At 35.3% G+C, this 15289-nt stretch overlaps 2 protein-coding genes across 3 annotated transcripts in view; both read right to left on the minus strand.

Annotated features, from left to right (window-relative positions):
* Positions 1-622: 622 nt before the first annotated feature.
* On the minus strand, positions 623-2214 carry LOC129730338 (uncharacterized). Its single transcript, XM_055689614.1, has 3 exons — positions 1992-2214; positions 1202-1937; positions 623-1136 (listed from the first exon to the last, which is right to left on the minus strand). Exons 2-3 carry the CDS (start codon positions 1646-1648, stop codon positions 720-722), a joined length of 864 nt encoding a protein of 287 aa, XP_055545589.1. The 5' UTR covers positions 1649-1937; positions 1992-2214; the 3' UTR covers positions 623-719.
* Positions 2215-5499: 3285 nt separating this feature from the next.
* LOC129730339 (protein Gawky-like) overlaps positions 5500-15289 on the minus strand; it is a 33079-nt gene continuing 23289 nt past the window's right edge. For both annotated transcript variants that reach the window (XM_055689616.1, XM_055689615.1), the window contains exon 11: positions 5500-15264. The gene's annotated coding sequence lies outside the window, so the exon portion shown is untranslated. The remainder of the gene's footprint in view (positions 15265-15289) is intronic.

Below are 15289 nucleotides of genomic sequence, written 5' to 3' on the forward strand. Positions count from 1 at the left end.
AAATCTTATTTAAAAACTTTTCATTCTTTTAATGAATATACTTTAAAAAATGAACACGAATGAGTTGCAGAATGGGTGCGCTTCGACAGAATTGAGTATTTATTAGTTTTTAGCTGTAAATTGAAGGAAAATGTTACTTGCGACCTTTTATTTCTAGTCAGGCACAGTGCACTGTATCAACTTCCACGTGGGAATGTCCAGTGTTCATCAGCTTGTGATTTATGATAATTTTCCTGCCTTTCAGGGCTAACATTTCGATATGGTAGCAAAACATAAATACGATGTTTTTATTTAAATTTTGGCCACCACAGCGATCGCTGTAATAATTGATTGTTTTTACACAGTACTGCCTCCAAATCTAGTAATAAACAAGATCCAACTTCTTGAGAGCCACGACGCGCTTTGGTTTCATCCCAAAGAAAGCACGTTGCAGAGTTCACTCCACAATGTGTCTCAAACATCGTTAGGTTGAGTGTGTACAATTGTCTGGCATAAAATGCTTGGCCACACGTCAAACTAGGTGTCGGCAGCTGCTTTTGCAGATCGAATGATACTTAGATAACGCAATATCTCTTTTTTTCTCATCATATACACGCTTTGCGGCAGTCTAATGTTGCTCGTATATTTTTCTTGCGTTACTTTTTTCCTGTTCGTTACTTGCTGTTTTTATAAGCATCGTTAGACGATAACATTCTCCACAGGTGTCGACTTTAGGAGTCCTAAACCCTAAATTCATCGTTTTGAATATCAAGCGATGTGTTATAAGAAACAGTATTTAGGCAAAAATCCGCACACTTTCCCACATACATCTCGTACATGATTTGAACGTTTAGGTCATTAGAAAGATATAGCCGATTGGAGCAATCACGAGAATAATGAATTGAATAAGCTGAAAAAGAGCGAATGTGGTTTTTGATAAAGTTAACATGGTCCTCATCAATCGGAGTTCTGTTTCGGTTGTTCACTCGTTGGTCATCGCTTGCAATCATTTGACAGGAAGTTTTACGTGCCAGACCACGTATTTTTTGATCGCCAATATCAAACGTTGCACCGAACATATATTTGCAAACTTTGACGGTTCCATTAACTGCTGGCAACGAATAAGTACGGCTGTATCTGCGCCGAGAGTTGATGATCTGTGAATAAGATTGAGCCGTAGTAGTCTCAAAACATTAAATACAAAATATTCAACTATTCATACCTTGGGTCTCTTTGTTTCAGTAACCGTTATGTGGTTCGCCAAAAATTGGTTCTGTCCAGAGAGTTTTAATCGAAGTAAATGTTTTAAAAGAAGGTTACGGGTTTCGACATTATATTTTTCGCTGCATTTCAGTCGACATCTACAAGCCGGTCGTATGCGTCTTTCTGGTACAACAGTACCATCTTTGCGGGTGTATTCCATTCCCTTTCCCTTTCTGTCCCTGTTCGTCACTTTAGGATTGCCAGTGCGGGTCTTAAGTACAATCGCTTCCTTGTCTAGATCATCCAAGCAATGAGCACTAATATTTGCTTCTTTATCATCACTAATCTTATATGGCTCAAAATATTCAAAAATAGAAAAATCGTTTAATAATATAGTATCACCATCTTCAACGCTATCATCATCAATCATTCCATCATCAGAATGTATATTGTAAGCCTCTTCCATTGTTACAGGAGCTGTTTGTTTCTACACAAATCTATGGGTTCATTGCAACCACATTTATCGTCCTTGGGCTCGAGTTCTAAATTGTTTCCATCCACTAGGAGGCTTGCAGAAAAATCCAATGTACTGGCAAATGACAAATCTATAGTTTCTTTGCGGATGGGAGTCGATGTTACAACCTTCTTTTTTTTAATCGGCTCTTCATGGCCAGATAGATAATTGCAATTTTCACAACAGTTCATCGGACGATCGCAGTTTGTGCTATTTAAAATTTGTTGTGGAGGTGCTCGATCTAAAAAATTACCAATGATTAGAATAAGTAGACAAGCTGAAAAATGAATACTACCTGCCAACGAACGTTTTTTATTACTTAAAGAAGACAGCGCGGAACAAGTATCTTTACCGTTAGCGGTGTTTACAGTTTGAGTTACGTTTGAGTTCCGCTGATACGCAGCTGGGAACAATTGGATAAACGTAAAGGTAGGCTGGGTAACGAAAGGTTTTCCGAATGACCCGAAAGTGATCTAGTCGACTCAAAGTCTGTTGCCACTTCCTCGTAACAAGCTACAGTAGGTACCTTCTCCAAAACGGGAGATTGTGTGCTTGAACCAGAAAAATTCAGAAGCGCATCGGCAGCAGCTAGAAAATAATCATAACTTACCACTAAAATATTAGTCATTCATACAGTAAATCCTTACCCAGCAATGCTTCAAATCGGGCAAATTCCATTTTTCTAGCCTATTTGTTTCACGCGCTAACTTATTTCAACTGCAAAAAACTTCGTTTTCCGTAAAACACCAAATTACGCAAGAGAAAATATGGTTGCTATGATCGACAAATGCACATTCGACCTACGAAAATCAAAAGGTCGTAAGAAACAAAAGTGTTTGTTTACGAAATAAATACTAATTCGTCGTTTTGAAAATTTGCAAAATAGGTGCTTTGAGTAAAATTTAACGCTGTGACGTATTTTTAGTGCATGACATAAAATGAAAATAAAATTTGTAACGGCCTTATTTGACATGGCAATGCATCCATGGTTGTTCTCGAACAAGGTAAATGGTTCATCAGCTTGCAGTACACCTAGATCCACCAAAATGCCTTTCAGCCAGATTCCTTCGGATGCCACTGCGCTTAAAGCCACATACTCTGCTTCACTTGATGACAAAGCCACAGTTTGTTGTTTTCTGCTTGCCCAACTGACAGTGCAACCGTAGACTTTGAAAAGAAAGCCGCTTATCGGTTTGCGATCTGCACTATCGGAGGCCCAGTCTGCGTTTGCATATCCAGTCAACACTGATGTGCCCGGTGTGCGACAAAACTTCAGTTGCAGCGATTTGGTCCTTTTCATGTATCTAACGATTTTCTTCAGAGCTTGCCAGTGATTATCAGTGGGATGTTGCCTTCCCATTTGACCAATAGCATAACAAATTTCGGGTCTGACGCACAACATCATGCTACCCAACAGTTCACGATAGGGTTGATTCGTGTCACAGCTTGACTCAGGAAACACGAAACCGTTTTCAATAGGTATCTTCACAAAGTTGCACTCCTCCATTCCAAATTTCGCCAAAAGCTTGTCAATGGCTGCTTCCATTGAAAGTGGCAAAAAGCCTTCATCTCGGTTATATTCGATTCGAATGCCAAGGAAATGCCTAACTTCTCCGCAATCTGACATCTCAAATTTCAACGACAGGGTTTTTTTAGCTCAATAATACTGATGTTGTTTCCCATCACGAGTATATCGTCAACGTACACAATGACGTGGAGTACTCCATCTTTGCTGATACTAGTGTACAAACAGTAATCATGTTTGGAACAAACGAACTTGTTCTCCAACAGCAGTCGGTTGAGCTTTTCATTCCAGCATCTAGGGCTCTGCTTGAGTCCGTACAGCGACTTTTCTAGTTTGCATACTACGTTGGTCGGGGCTTTCACTCCTTCTGGAACTGCCATATACACATCTTCTTTCAGGTCTCCATACAAGAAAGTGGTTTTAACATCTAGTTGATGAACATGGAATTGTTTCTGGATTGACACTGCCAGTGCTGTCCTTATGGTGCTCAGCTTCGCCACAGGAGCATACATTTCATCATAGTCCACGCCAGCCTTCTGTTAGCGATCAAACGAGCCTTGTAGCGGATAGGGTTTCCCAATGCGTCTTCTTTTACTCGAAATACCCATTTCGATTGTAACAACTTTGTTCCTCCTGGACGCTTTACCAGTCGCCAAACTTTAATGGAGTACAAGGAATCCAGCTCATCGTCAACAGCTTTCAACCAGGACGCTTCATCTGATCGACTGAGGATTTCATCGAACGTAGTTGGGACATCTAGAGCACAAAGAGATTTGGCGGCAGACACCGTTTCCATCTCAGTTAACATTGATTTCGACTTACCGCGAAACGGGCGCTACCGTTCGCTAGGCCTTGTAGAGGTTTCAACGGAGCTTGATTTACATTCAGAGCACGAAGCACGAAATCTGAGATCTACAGGGGATGTATACGCAGTAAATAATCCTCCAACCGACGCTTTCGACGAGCTCATCCGAAAACTAGTCAAGTCAGCCGGGGCGAAGCTGGAAGAAGGCGATCTCGTTTCGCAGCTCTTCGTAACGCTCCCGGAATCATACGACCCGTTAGTCACCGCTTTAGAAAACCTTGAAGAGGACAAATTGACCCTTGATATCATTCGAGAAAGGTTGCTGGCAGAAGATATGAAGAAATCTGACCGGATGACCGATGTGCATAGAGTAAAACCGTCGGCGTTTATTGGAGCCAAACAAAAACCCCGGAAGTTCTCAGGTAAATGTAATCGGTGCAACAAGAAAGGACACATGACCAAGGACTGTCGCAGCAAGATCCACGGGGAAGCAAACGTTGCAGAGTGGCGCAGTGGAAGCGTGCTGGGCCCATAACCTCTTGGTATGTGGTAGAAATGAAACAGTGGTTTGAATTGGGAAGAACTTGCGTCTTTATAGGACGAGAGTTTATTAACGAATGATTGAAATTTTCACTTATTGATAGAATCTTACAAACTTGTTACTAGGATTACCTACTATGATTACAACTTCCAACTTCAACAAAATTTGAAACCAAATTTCAACCCACGTCCTGTTACAGGATTTTTCACATCCAACGAAAAAACTATTTTTACATAGTTTCAAGGGATCTACGAAAAATATATAAGTTGTTGAAAAGAGGAAATAACGTTCAAAGTAGTGTTTCGAGCAAAAATAAATAGTATTATAAAGTTCTGGATCAAATACTGAGGCTTATTACGGGAGTCACTTCACTTTGTAATCGGTGTTACTATAAGTAAAGTTAGTACTACAATTGAGGCGTGATACATCCATCACATGCACTGGGTGGCTGTGTTATATCTGGAGAATGTGAAAACTTAATGCTTTTGACACCGAAAGAAACTGCACTATTTCAGACTGCGTGAAAAACTGTTCTGTGAGCATCAGTTTATCGATCGAATAGCGAGGGAAACCATCAATACACCAGCGAATGAGCGACTAACTCGAGCGAAACAGATTCGGTCACATATTGTAAGATCAAAGTTGTTTTTTTTTTATTTTTTTTTTTAAAGGGGGGGATTCGTTAGTAGCTTAAGTATTTATGATAAATATTAGTAAATAATGAGTATGTGTGTCCTATCACAAATGGTGACTTCTCAACACTGTTAGAAATTTGTAATTTTAATTGTTAGGATTTGTTTGCTTTCGCAATTAGGACTTATCATTCGTAGGGATTTAAACCTACTTGTCAGTAGATCAAAGTTGTTCATTTCAAATCGTGTACGAGGAATGGATTGGAGTTGGTTGTTAATTGACAATTTAAACAACAAGAATTTTGCATATACATAATTTATTTTTTACATTTGAAATATTATATAATCAATGACTCTTATCATTTATATATGTTCGTAAATTAATGTTCAATATTAATCACTTTCATAGGTTTCTGTTTTTCTTGCTTTTCCTCACTTCGTAATATATAGTTTCATTTCTCCTTCATTATTTTTTAAATAAGGCTAGAATATTATCATGAATTGTGGTTTCTTTTTTTGTGTTTTCTCTTTTTTTATTTTTTTTTACTTTTCGTTTTTTCCATTTTTTTTTGCTTATTGTTTAGAACTAATATTGGTCTAAAATATTCTTTTTAATGGAAACTATATCTACAAATTATGTTTGCTTTGTATTTTTTTCAATGTTGATTCATTTTGTGTCAAAATATTATAATAATCACAAAGTACATTCCGTTGCCAGTTTCCTTTTTTGCTATTATTCTATGTTTTTTCCGTACATTATGACCACATTCAACAGACTTCAGTATTTTACTAAACTCAATGAAGCTGACTTGTTCGTTTCTTTCCAGTACGTGACTATTTTATTTTGAATACAATTTATACAGTCATAAATTTCACCTCCATCGGTGTCGCATATTTCCGAATGAACCTAGTTCGATGACCAGACTACTGGGTGGGTTTTTTTACTGATTTGCTCGTCTTACTACAGTAACACACTTCCACTAGATTGCCCATTTGATAATGAAGGTTGAGATAAATGGGTTCAGTTTAGTCCACTTGCGGTTGAGCACTGTTTAGAACACAAATTTGCACGTGGTGAAGTTTTTCTATCTCAAAACACACATCCTTTTTTACCAGAGCACTTTGAGTTTCGTATGTTGCCTTATGTCTTTTTATTGGTTTCATAAATATAAAATTTTTTAAAAAACTCAGATTTTTCTCACTTCCTGCGTGTTTTAAGGAGTAGACAATTAATGGACACCAATCTGCTCAAAGAATCATCGTTTTATTGATATTTTCAATATCATTATGATTACATTAGTATGTTTACTTATACTTTTTGGCTACATTGATTTAGATGCTATTGTTCTTATAAAAAGTAGTATTTTATAAAGGCAAAACATTTCTCACGATTTTCTTTTATTGTATTTTCAATTATCATTTCTTACGCCTTTTGTGGTTTTCCTAATATATTTCATTAGAATTTGTTGTCGGTTTTGGTAAAATACAATTTGATTGTTGTGTATGTTTTGTCCTTTATTCACACTGTTGTTTATGTCTAAAACTGAACTGGAGCGTTCCTCCTTGCACCAAGATCTTCTACAGACATATTTTTTGCTTCAAAATGTCCACTTAGAAATTAGGTTTGTGTTTGCTCATTCGTTTGGTAGTTTTGTTTTATTGTTGTTTTGTTGAGTGGCTTCTCTTATCATTTGTTTGCAGTGTTCACTTCATGTATATATATATTTTAGGTAATTGAGAGCGTTTGGTATGTTTGGGTTAGTGATGAAAACGAATTGTTTGGTAAGTATTGCTTCGCGAAACCAGAAATTCAAATCGAAATGACAAAACAATCAACAAAATAACCTATCGTTGTTAATTCACTATCAGAAGGGAATGGCTCACTAGTACGCAACTCAGCGATAACTGTACGTTGTTGTGTTATTGTAAGACCTCAAGATACAAATTTATCACAATCTATTACTCCCACAATACAACGGTTTTAATTTTACTTCATTTGTTTTGTCATTAGAGGACGCACCATTATGGATTATTCTTGGTTTTTATGGTTATTTTTTATCTGATGTTTTCAAGAGTAAGCCTAAGAGGTGGTGGCATTAGTGGTCTAAGTACGCTTAATAAGGTATAAATTTCTACACAGCACCTGTTCAAGAGTGATTAATCTTTTATCTGCCAATAAAATGTTCGGAATTGTAATTCCTTCAGTGGTACGCGACAAGCAGTGCTCAGCACATGTAGTCAAATTTGTGCGTTACCCTGTTTAATCATTATACTCCGATTAGATGCACAATTAGCGAATATATGAAGGAAATATCTCGGATAACCGGTAATTTTTTTTAAATGAAAGTTTATTTCACGAATCATACGTATTTATTGGTGTTGTTTTCATCTCAGCAACTAACAATCATGGCAAAGAAATTTCCAACTTTCGTTATGCTCATTTAATCAAAGTGCAAAGATCTTTTCCTCATAACATTTAAGCAAAATTCTCACGGTTCACTAACAATCACGTTCAGAAAACTAAACTGGCACACGATAATCGTCAGAATTGGTTTCCAATTTTATTTGACTAGTCCATTTCATCTTTATGCTGCGATCGTTTAATTCAAACGCTACTGGGAGGATTCAACGTGTAACTTTTGTAGCGAATCAGAGTTGTGAAAAAATAAATTCTCCAGAATAAATCACTATCCTCGATTGAGGTCATATCAACGCATTGTTGTGTCAAATTTGATAGAATGTTACAACTCGTTGAAGGTTTGATTAAATTAAAAAAGATTTGTTAAGTTTTTTTTATTTCTTAAAATGTTATAAAACAAAGGATTTTAGATTTTTGCAGGCTGCTCCTTTTTATGTTTGATAAATTGAGGATACAAAAATCTGGTATACACTTGGGTATACGATGAATTTTTGTTCCGACTGAAGGTAATAATATGAAGAATTGGACAAATCTCGCTCTTAACTGGAAATAATTCGTAGAATTGATATCACTGCCATAGACGATCCGCTTTTACAAAAATAGTTTGGTGACCAATAAATTTAGCTCTACATGATAAATGAAATACTAAGCGTCAATAATGTGTGTTTATTTTGTTAAAAACAAATCTTGAATACTCGTAGTGTATCTGCTAAATACTTCTTCGAATAGTGAAGTCCATATGTATAGGTGCCGGTTAAGTGATATGATACATTGAGGTCATTCTGTAATTCTCTACATTTAAAATAAACATAAGATAACTACAGCCTATAGCGGTTAATCCGGAATAATCCTTCATATTTGAAAAATGTGTGCTTTTTTTCGTCGTCGATGATTTGCTTTACACCGAGAACGGAATAATATCTCAAAACAAAATGTCTCCGGAATAGAGGTGCCATGAATGCTGGCGTAAAATTCCATGTTGCTGGAACTTTACTGCAATTTCGTCGAGTACAGTGCAACATAAATACCAAATTTTCTTTTCAACAGAAACAATCGAACCGTTTAAAATAACATGACGTTCAAAAACAAATTATCAGCTTGTTTTAGTTTTGTAATGACGTAGGCAGATCTTACAGGAGTACGGTACCATTTTAGTTTTTTACCAAATGATTGATCTATTTTAATGATACTCTGTTCTGATTGTGGTTTGACCTAAAACGTTTTTTTTTTGCTACGGTACAAGTTCGACTTCTACCTATGGCTCGCTCTTGGGATGTGTGATCTTTGCTTGACTTCTACTCGAGTGAACGAGCTCAGTTTGTTCTAATATAACATTATCGTACAAGTGACTTGAATATTTTATGCAGGAAATTAATGCCACTGGTTTGCACAACCCGTATGTGCGACATAACATTGTACATGCTATGCGATTAGAGCTCTGGAATCAAGTGTGCAAGACCATAAGAAATTTTAAAGGATCTTACTTGTTGTTTTGTTTTGTGTTTCATTTATTCCCTCGCACATCAATATAATAGGTAGAATAAATCATGATACGTATGTATATCTTGTTGTTCATATGTGATTGTAATTATTACAATGTTCATTTTCATTAACCATTATAGTTGAATCAGTCTTGTATTATTATTATATTTTGTTTTTGTTTCATTTTGTGAACCAAATAGGCGAACTGTTTCGCGCTGTTTTAGCTTTCTTAAAACAAGAAAATAAGACTACAATTGTTTTGTTTTTTTTTTTCTGCACAATTATTTAAATGAACACTTCACCATTTTAGATTTAATTATTGTTAGTAAAAATTCATTCAATGCAAGTAAATTTAACATTCCTTGTCTGGTTTAGGTTCCAGTTTTATGGTGAAAAATATGATTTTGTTTCTAGAGTGATAATAGTTTGCAATCAATCTTCGGTGTCCTTCTAGTTGCAATACAGCGTGCTACACATTTTTGTGTACTGTGCTATTGGTTTTTATTTCAATGTGCCTTACAAGTTATGGAAATATGCTAGAGAAATGATATAGCTTCGCAGTACAAATAATAATCGTGTTTTTTTTGCGTTTCACAATGGCAATATTCAGGATTACATTCTTTGCACCATATTTATTTCACAGACTTGGAAATTACAGTTGGTTGTGTGCATCACTTAACGGATATTTTTAGTCAACAATTGACTTCGGTGTTTGTTGCTTCTCAAATAAATATAAAAAGGAAAATAAAGCAATTATGTCGTTTCCTAGTGTGTTTAGAACGGCCACTGGCGTTTGTAATTTACTCTCATTTTACTTTTCACTTTTGTAAGGAATGAAAAAGCGTGGAAATTCTGTTTAGTAATTGTTAGTTTTCTAACCTAATTTAGCTTTAATAGCAACAACCATTGGTTTTCATAGGTTTTGACAGCAGATGTAACGTAGTGAAGGTTTTAAATTATTAAAAAAAAAAACGAGGATCATTGTGCCTGGGCAATGATGAGATTTACGTCCCTAGTAATTATTCATCTACTAGCAGCTACTACTATTGTTTATGAATGTTGATATCAATAAGTCATGTGGTAATAAGAATCATCAAGGTCTCTGTTTATGTTTGTGTATTTTTTTCCTTTAATTTAGTTTCAGTAGAGTCTTTATTTCGAGTGATGTTAAGTTTCGCATCGAATTAACTAATTAAGAATTAATCATGGTAACTAGCAAAAAGGTTTTTGTTTCACATGTTCGGGGAGCCCTTGAGCATCGATGTTTTGAACTGTTAATTGAGAACGAAAAATAACTTTCTAAGAGGGTGTGCCGCGTTCTGAATTTGATCGTATCGCAATCTATGTCTCACAGGTAGTATAGACTCACAATGTTCGCGCAATCTTTGACTATGATAATAAATATGGCAAATTTTGATTTGTATTACATATAACGATGGAATATCTCACAAATATCACACGATTTCGGCTTAATTTAGATTTTGGCGAAGGTAGCGAGTTCCACTTCTACCGATTCGATGTAAATGAGCATGCATCACAGTAATTCATCCGATATTTTCTTACTGCGCTCGGTAATGTATTAATTATTGCACATAAAATTGTAGTACTTTAGACTACCATAGCCCACAGCAGATAAGCCATAATTTGAGCTTATTTGTCCAACCTTTCCAATGCTCTGTTGATACGACCTTTGTTTAACACCCCCTAAACACTAATCGTTCGAAACAACGTTTATAAGTTTAGTTGACGTGCGTTTTACGAAAGTTTTCTAGTTTCCTAGTATCCGGATTGTTCAATATTTGATTATTTTTTTTCAAATAAATAACAAGTGACCACTTCTCAACTGTTCATTGTTTAGGAAGTGTGATCAATTTGGCATTTCAGTCTCATTGAGATTGTTTGTTTTGCGTGTTCATTCAAGCCACTTTCAATGTGTAAATGTAAGCTGGCATGTATGCGTAACGATATATTCCATAATTTTAAACTCATCTGTATTGCCCTTGCTATTTGCTCAGTACGGTATCGTGTGGATATGTTTAAAGCCTCAGAATAATCAATTATATCTGCAAAAAATTCTCCTATTGCTTAAGAGTATATAAAATCAGTAGCACCAGCTATATAAATTATGCAGTGTGTGCATTCAACGCCATGCGTAATGTTGTTCAAACTATCGGGAAACATCCAATTCGTTATTAGTTATTTGTGTCTAAAGCAAAATTGAAATTTATGCTCTTGTTTTGAAAGTTAGTGCGAAACAATTCTGATCTTGATATCACCAAACATGAAACTTTGATTGCCGGCACTGAATATAGATGAAATCTGCAGAAAAGTATTATCGGAAAATGCAATCGCTTCTTGGATATAAAGAAAACGACAGTGAACAAAAATAAACAGTTGAACTAAACTGAAAAAGAACAAAATTGACGATTTTTCAAGTCTTTGATACCAAAGAAACGTCAAAAAGTATCATATGTTTTTTTCAAGAAATCGTAACGAGAAGATAAGTATGAAAATAAATAGAATGGGCTTGTTCAATTTGCCACCATTGGCTCCGTAAAACATTAATTTGTATTGTGCCGTGTCAAATAAATGTTGTGTGAACAAAAAAAAAATTTGCCACCATTGTAATATTGTAGATTCCGGCTCAACCCAAATTATCGGATGATGCTGCAACATGGTGTAATTCATCAGTACCGTTCGTCAATGTTAGTTAGATGACTTGCGCCTCCATCAATCTAGATTCTATAATTCTGTTTTACAAAAGTGCATGCTGATAGTTTTCACTCCCGTCTATTCCCAAGTAATCTTTTTTTTTTTTTTCTATCCGTACTCTTTGAACGAAATATCTTCCCGATTGCAATCTTATCCTTTGGCGAGGTCGAGAATTAGGCTACCACTGGTAGCATGTCTTGTTGATTAGGCATCATAGTTAAGAGTAGCGATTCTAAAAATGAAATTTGGAACGTTTTTGCAAAATACACGTTAAAACGTCTAATAAACATGGAACATGATTTAGAGCTTTATCTATCTTTCATTTTCCTTTTAGGCCCAATTAGTATAACTTTTTCGGTTTCTCGGTGGTATAAATTCAGAAATATTGTAAGCACTTCAGTGACGAGTGGAAAATAATCTTCAGCTTACATAAGTTTTTTGTTCGGGAACCAGAACTTTATTGGTGTATCCCGGTCGCGTTTCAACAATTTTCACTAAACTACTCGTTATTCCGAACTGAAGCTCCACGTCGCCATTTGAACGAATAAAAATTAAATGCTGTCACGGAAACCAGAAAGTCGTCCTGATTAAGCACGGCAGACAATCACATTATGTTGATCAGTAAATTTTACGGCAAATAAACTCTGTCCCAGTGTTTAGTGTCGGATATTAATACTTTAACACACTGTGTCAATATTTTGATTTGGCCAAAAAATATCATCGATACCGATTTGACGTTGTTTTCTCTTGCATTCGTTTGTGTACCTATTTAGGGTATTATTTCTTAAAGTTACATTTCTCGTAAACTGGAGTATCTCTATTCTAATAAATAGAAATGGGAATAATAACAATAAATTGTGAGCAATCAACATAATTAACATATGTATGTGTGTTTGGAAGATAGGGCAAGGTTAAGATATAACTTATGCTAAAAACTCTTTAATTAACGTAAGCGGCACACTGGAAAGAACGTAATTATATTTAAATGTAACACAAGCAATCTCGATTGCTGTTTATAGTAGGAGTTCTCACAGAAGATGTGTGCTGATATTTCTTTCACTGTTTACACGAAGCGTTATGTGGCATTGTTTGCTTAAGGTAGATTTGAAAATCAACTTTGGAGAATGGTTTGAAACCTAGATTTTTAATATTATCACAAATAAGTAAACTAAATCGTACATAGGGACTCTTCAAACTGGACTACATGGATTCTTCAGCAGGTTTGCAGTTCTTTGATCTAACGCTAAGATTGCTGTTAATGCAAGCTAAAAATTAAGGGTAATCATTGTTTGTTCGAACGTTAGAATCGTTAAGAATATGCCTTTGGGACAACATTGCCAAATTCCATCAGCTGACCGTTAAAAACGAAGTCGATTGAACAGGACAGTGATTGTGAAATATTTGAAGTAAGCGAGCTACTTATAAATTTAAAGCCTCAATCACTTGTTTAGGATTCGGTCTATAGAAAAACACAAAATTTAGTAAATGTTTCACATTTACATATAAAAGTTTAATCCAACAAAAAAAAAAAAATAAAAATGGTTGTGCGTTGACACTCTAGCGATTCCCAGATTCAAGAAAAGTGATTTACACGTTTCCACACACGTTGCATTCTTCCCCTCAGATCAGGTTTTGTTCCAATCATGTTTTGCAAATGGCGCAGAATCGAAACATTGTATAATCGTGTGCTTGTATTTGTCTATTTCTAACAAATCTTGTATTGGAACCGATTTTGTGGCAGAAATTCTTGATTGACGCATTAACGAAACTTATAAAAGATCCACTTGTATTGAAATTCAATCCCACAACCACTCATCAAACCTGTGCTATGAAATCTTTACATTAAGTTTGCAATTTGTCTAACTAAGTACATTATCACATCTTGCTATTGAGTTAATGCTTTTTTCGAGAACAAATTTTGAATTCCTTTTAACAAAAATTCAAAAAGTTGTGACATACACCATTCGAATGTTTATTTTTATTCCGTAGTGTAGATAAAACGTAGGGGATGACCTCCACGTATGTCGATGTCGATTTTTGATTGCCTCAGTCATAAAAGCTTTTGAGCTACACTTCAGACCTTCACTTTCTGTTCAAACAAACTTCAAAAAATTGGATAGACAAATATCATTGTAATCAAAAGCAGCATGGCAATTTTACTAGCAATGTTAATATCGGTCAGCCAATGGATGTGTCTTTCATTTGGCTACTGTACGAGCTCGAAACATTTATTGATCTTTGCAATACTATAACATCAAATAGTAGCGAAAACTGGTTAACTAGTGGTTCTAAGCAAGCTGTTTAAATGCGCACGGTGTAGAACGTATTCATATGTACGATGTTGTAGTTGTTGTAACGTTGAAAAGTTTCCGTTTTGCTGTTTTCAAAACAACGTTGCGCATTCAAAGCATCCAAGACGTTAAAGATTGAAGAAAAACAAAAAAAAACAATAGGTTTCTACCGTTCGGTGGAAATGATAAATAAAAATAATTGTTTGCCTCGTGCTGAGACGTTGTGATTAGTCCTTGTATTTAGAGTTTACCTTACTTACTTTAAATATATTGTTTCGTTCTTACACCACAACATTTTTGCAAGTAAATTATTCAGGGCTAGCGTGTAATGTAATCATTACAATACTCTTAAATTTCAAAGCTTTCTTGTAAATGGCGTTCGTTGAAAAGCGTTTTCAGGTTCAAACGAATCAGTTGGGGTTTTATAGTACAATGACAAAGTCCCCGTATTGTTGTTGGTTGCCTTTCTATATTACTTATTGTTGCTGCCTAAAGTGGCCAACGATTTTCATGCAAACGGTCTTTTCTAACAGCAGTAACATATTCGTTTTTTGATGATTTATATAGATTTCCTTATATCGAAATATATTCTAATACCACATTTGATTTTCTTATAAATTGCTTTCACCTACTGCAAAATGTGCATAATTGTTTGTGACTTTTTCATCTTTGACTGAAATATGTATGCGTGTGTCATCATGCACGGTCCGTCTTGAAGAGGACGAAATGGTAGAAACGAATGCTGCTAGTACAAAACAATAGGATAGGAAACAAATCGAAATTTTCTGACTTATATGCCTAAAGCAACCTAAATTTAATAGGATTCGCATGCTTTGTTTTCTTGAGGGGTCGAATCCTCTCACTCATGAAATAATTTTATAATTTATTGTAAAACTTAACATGTGAAACATATAACTAGACTTTTCTTTGACTTGAAATGTTTTGTGTGTGTTTGTTTGTGTTGGTTTCCGCGCTTTGAGTTTTTTTTTATTTTTAGTCTGTTTCAAATATATATTAATTGTATATCGTTTTATTTAAAAAATGATAAAAACATTCACAACACCTTAATACTACGCCAGACGAAACCGCTGACTGTGAAAAGACACTTCATTTATAACCCCAGGCCATCAGCTACCTTCGTTCATTGACGTCCAACAAAATCTGCATCGTAGTTCAAATTTATTTA

Source organism: Wyeomyia smithii, chromosome 3 (assembly GCF_029784165.1).
Source record: "Wyeomyia smithii strain HCP4-BCI-WySm-NY-G18 chromosome 3, ASM2978416v1, whole genome shotgun sequence".
Lineage (NCBI taxonomy): Eukaryota > Metazoa > Arthropoda > Insecta > Diptera > Culicidae > Wyeomyia > Wyeomyia smithii.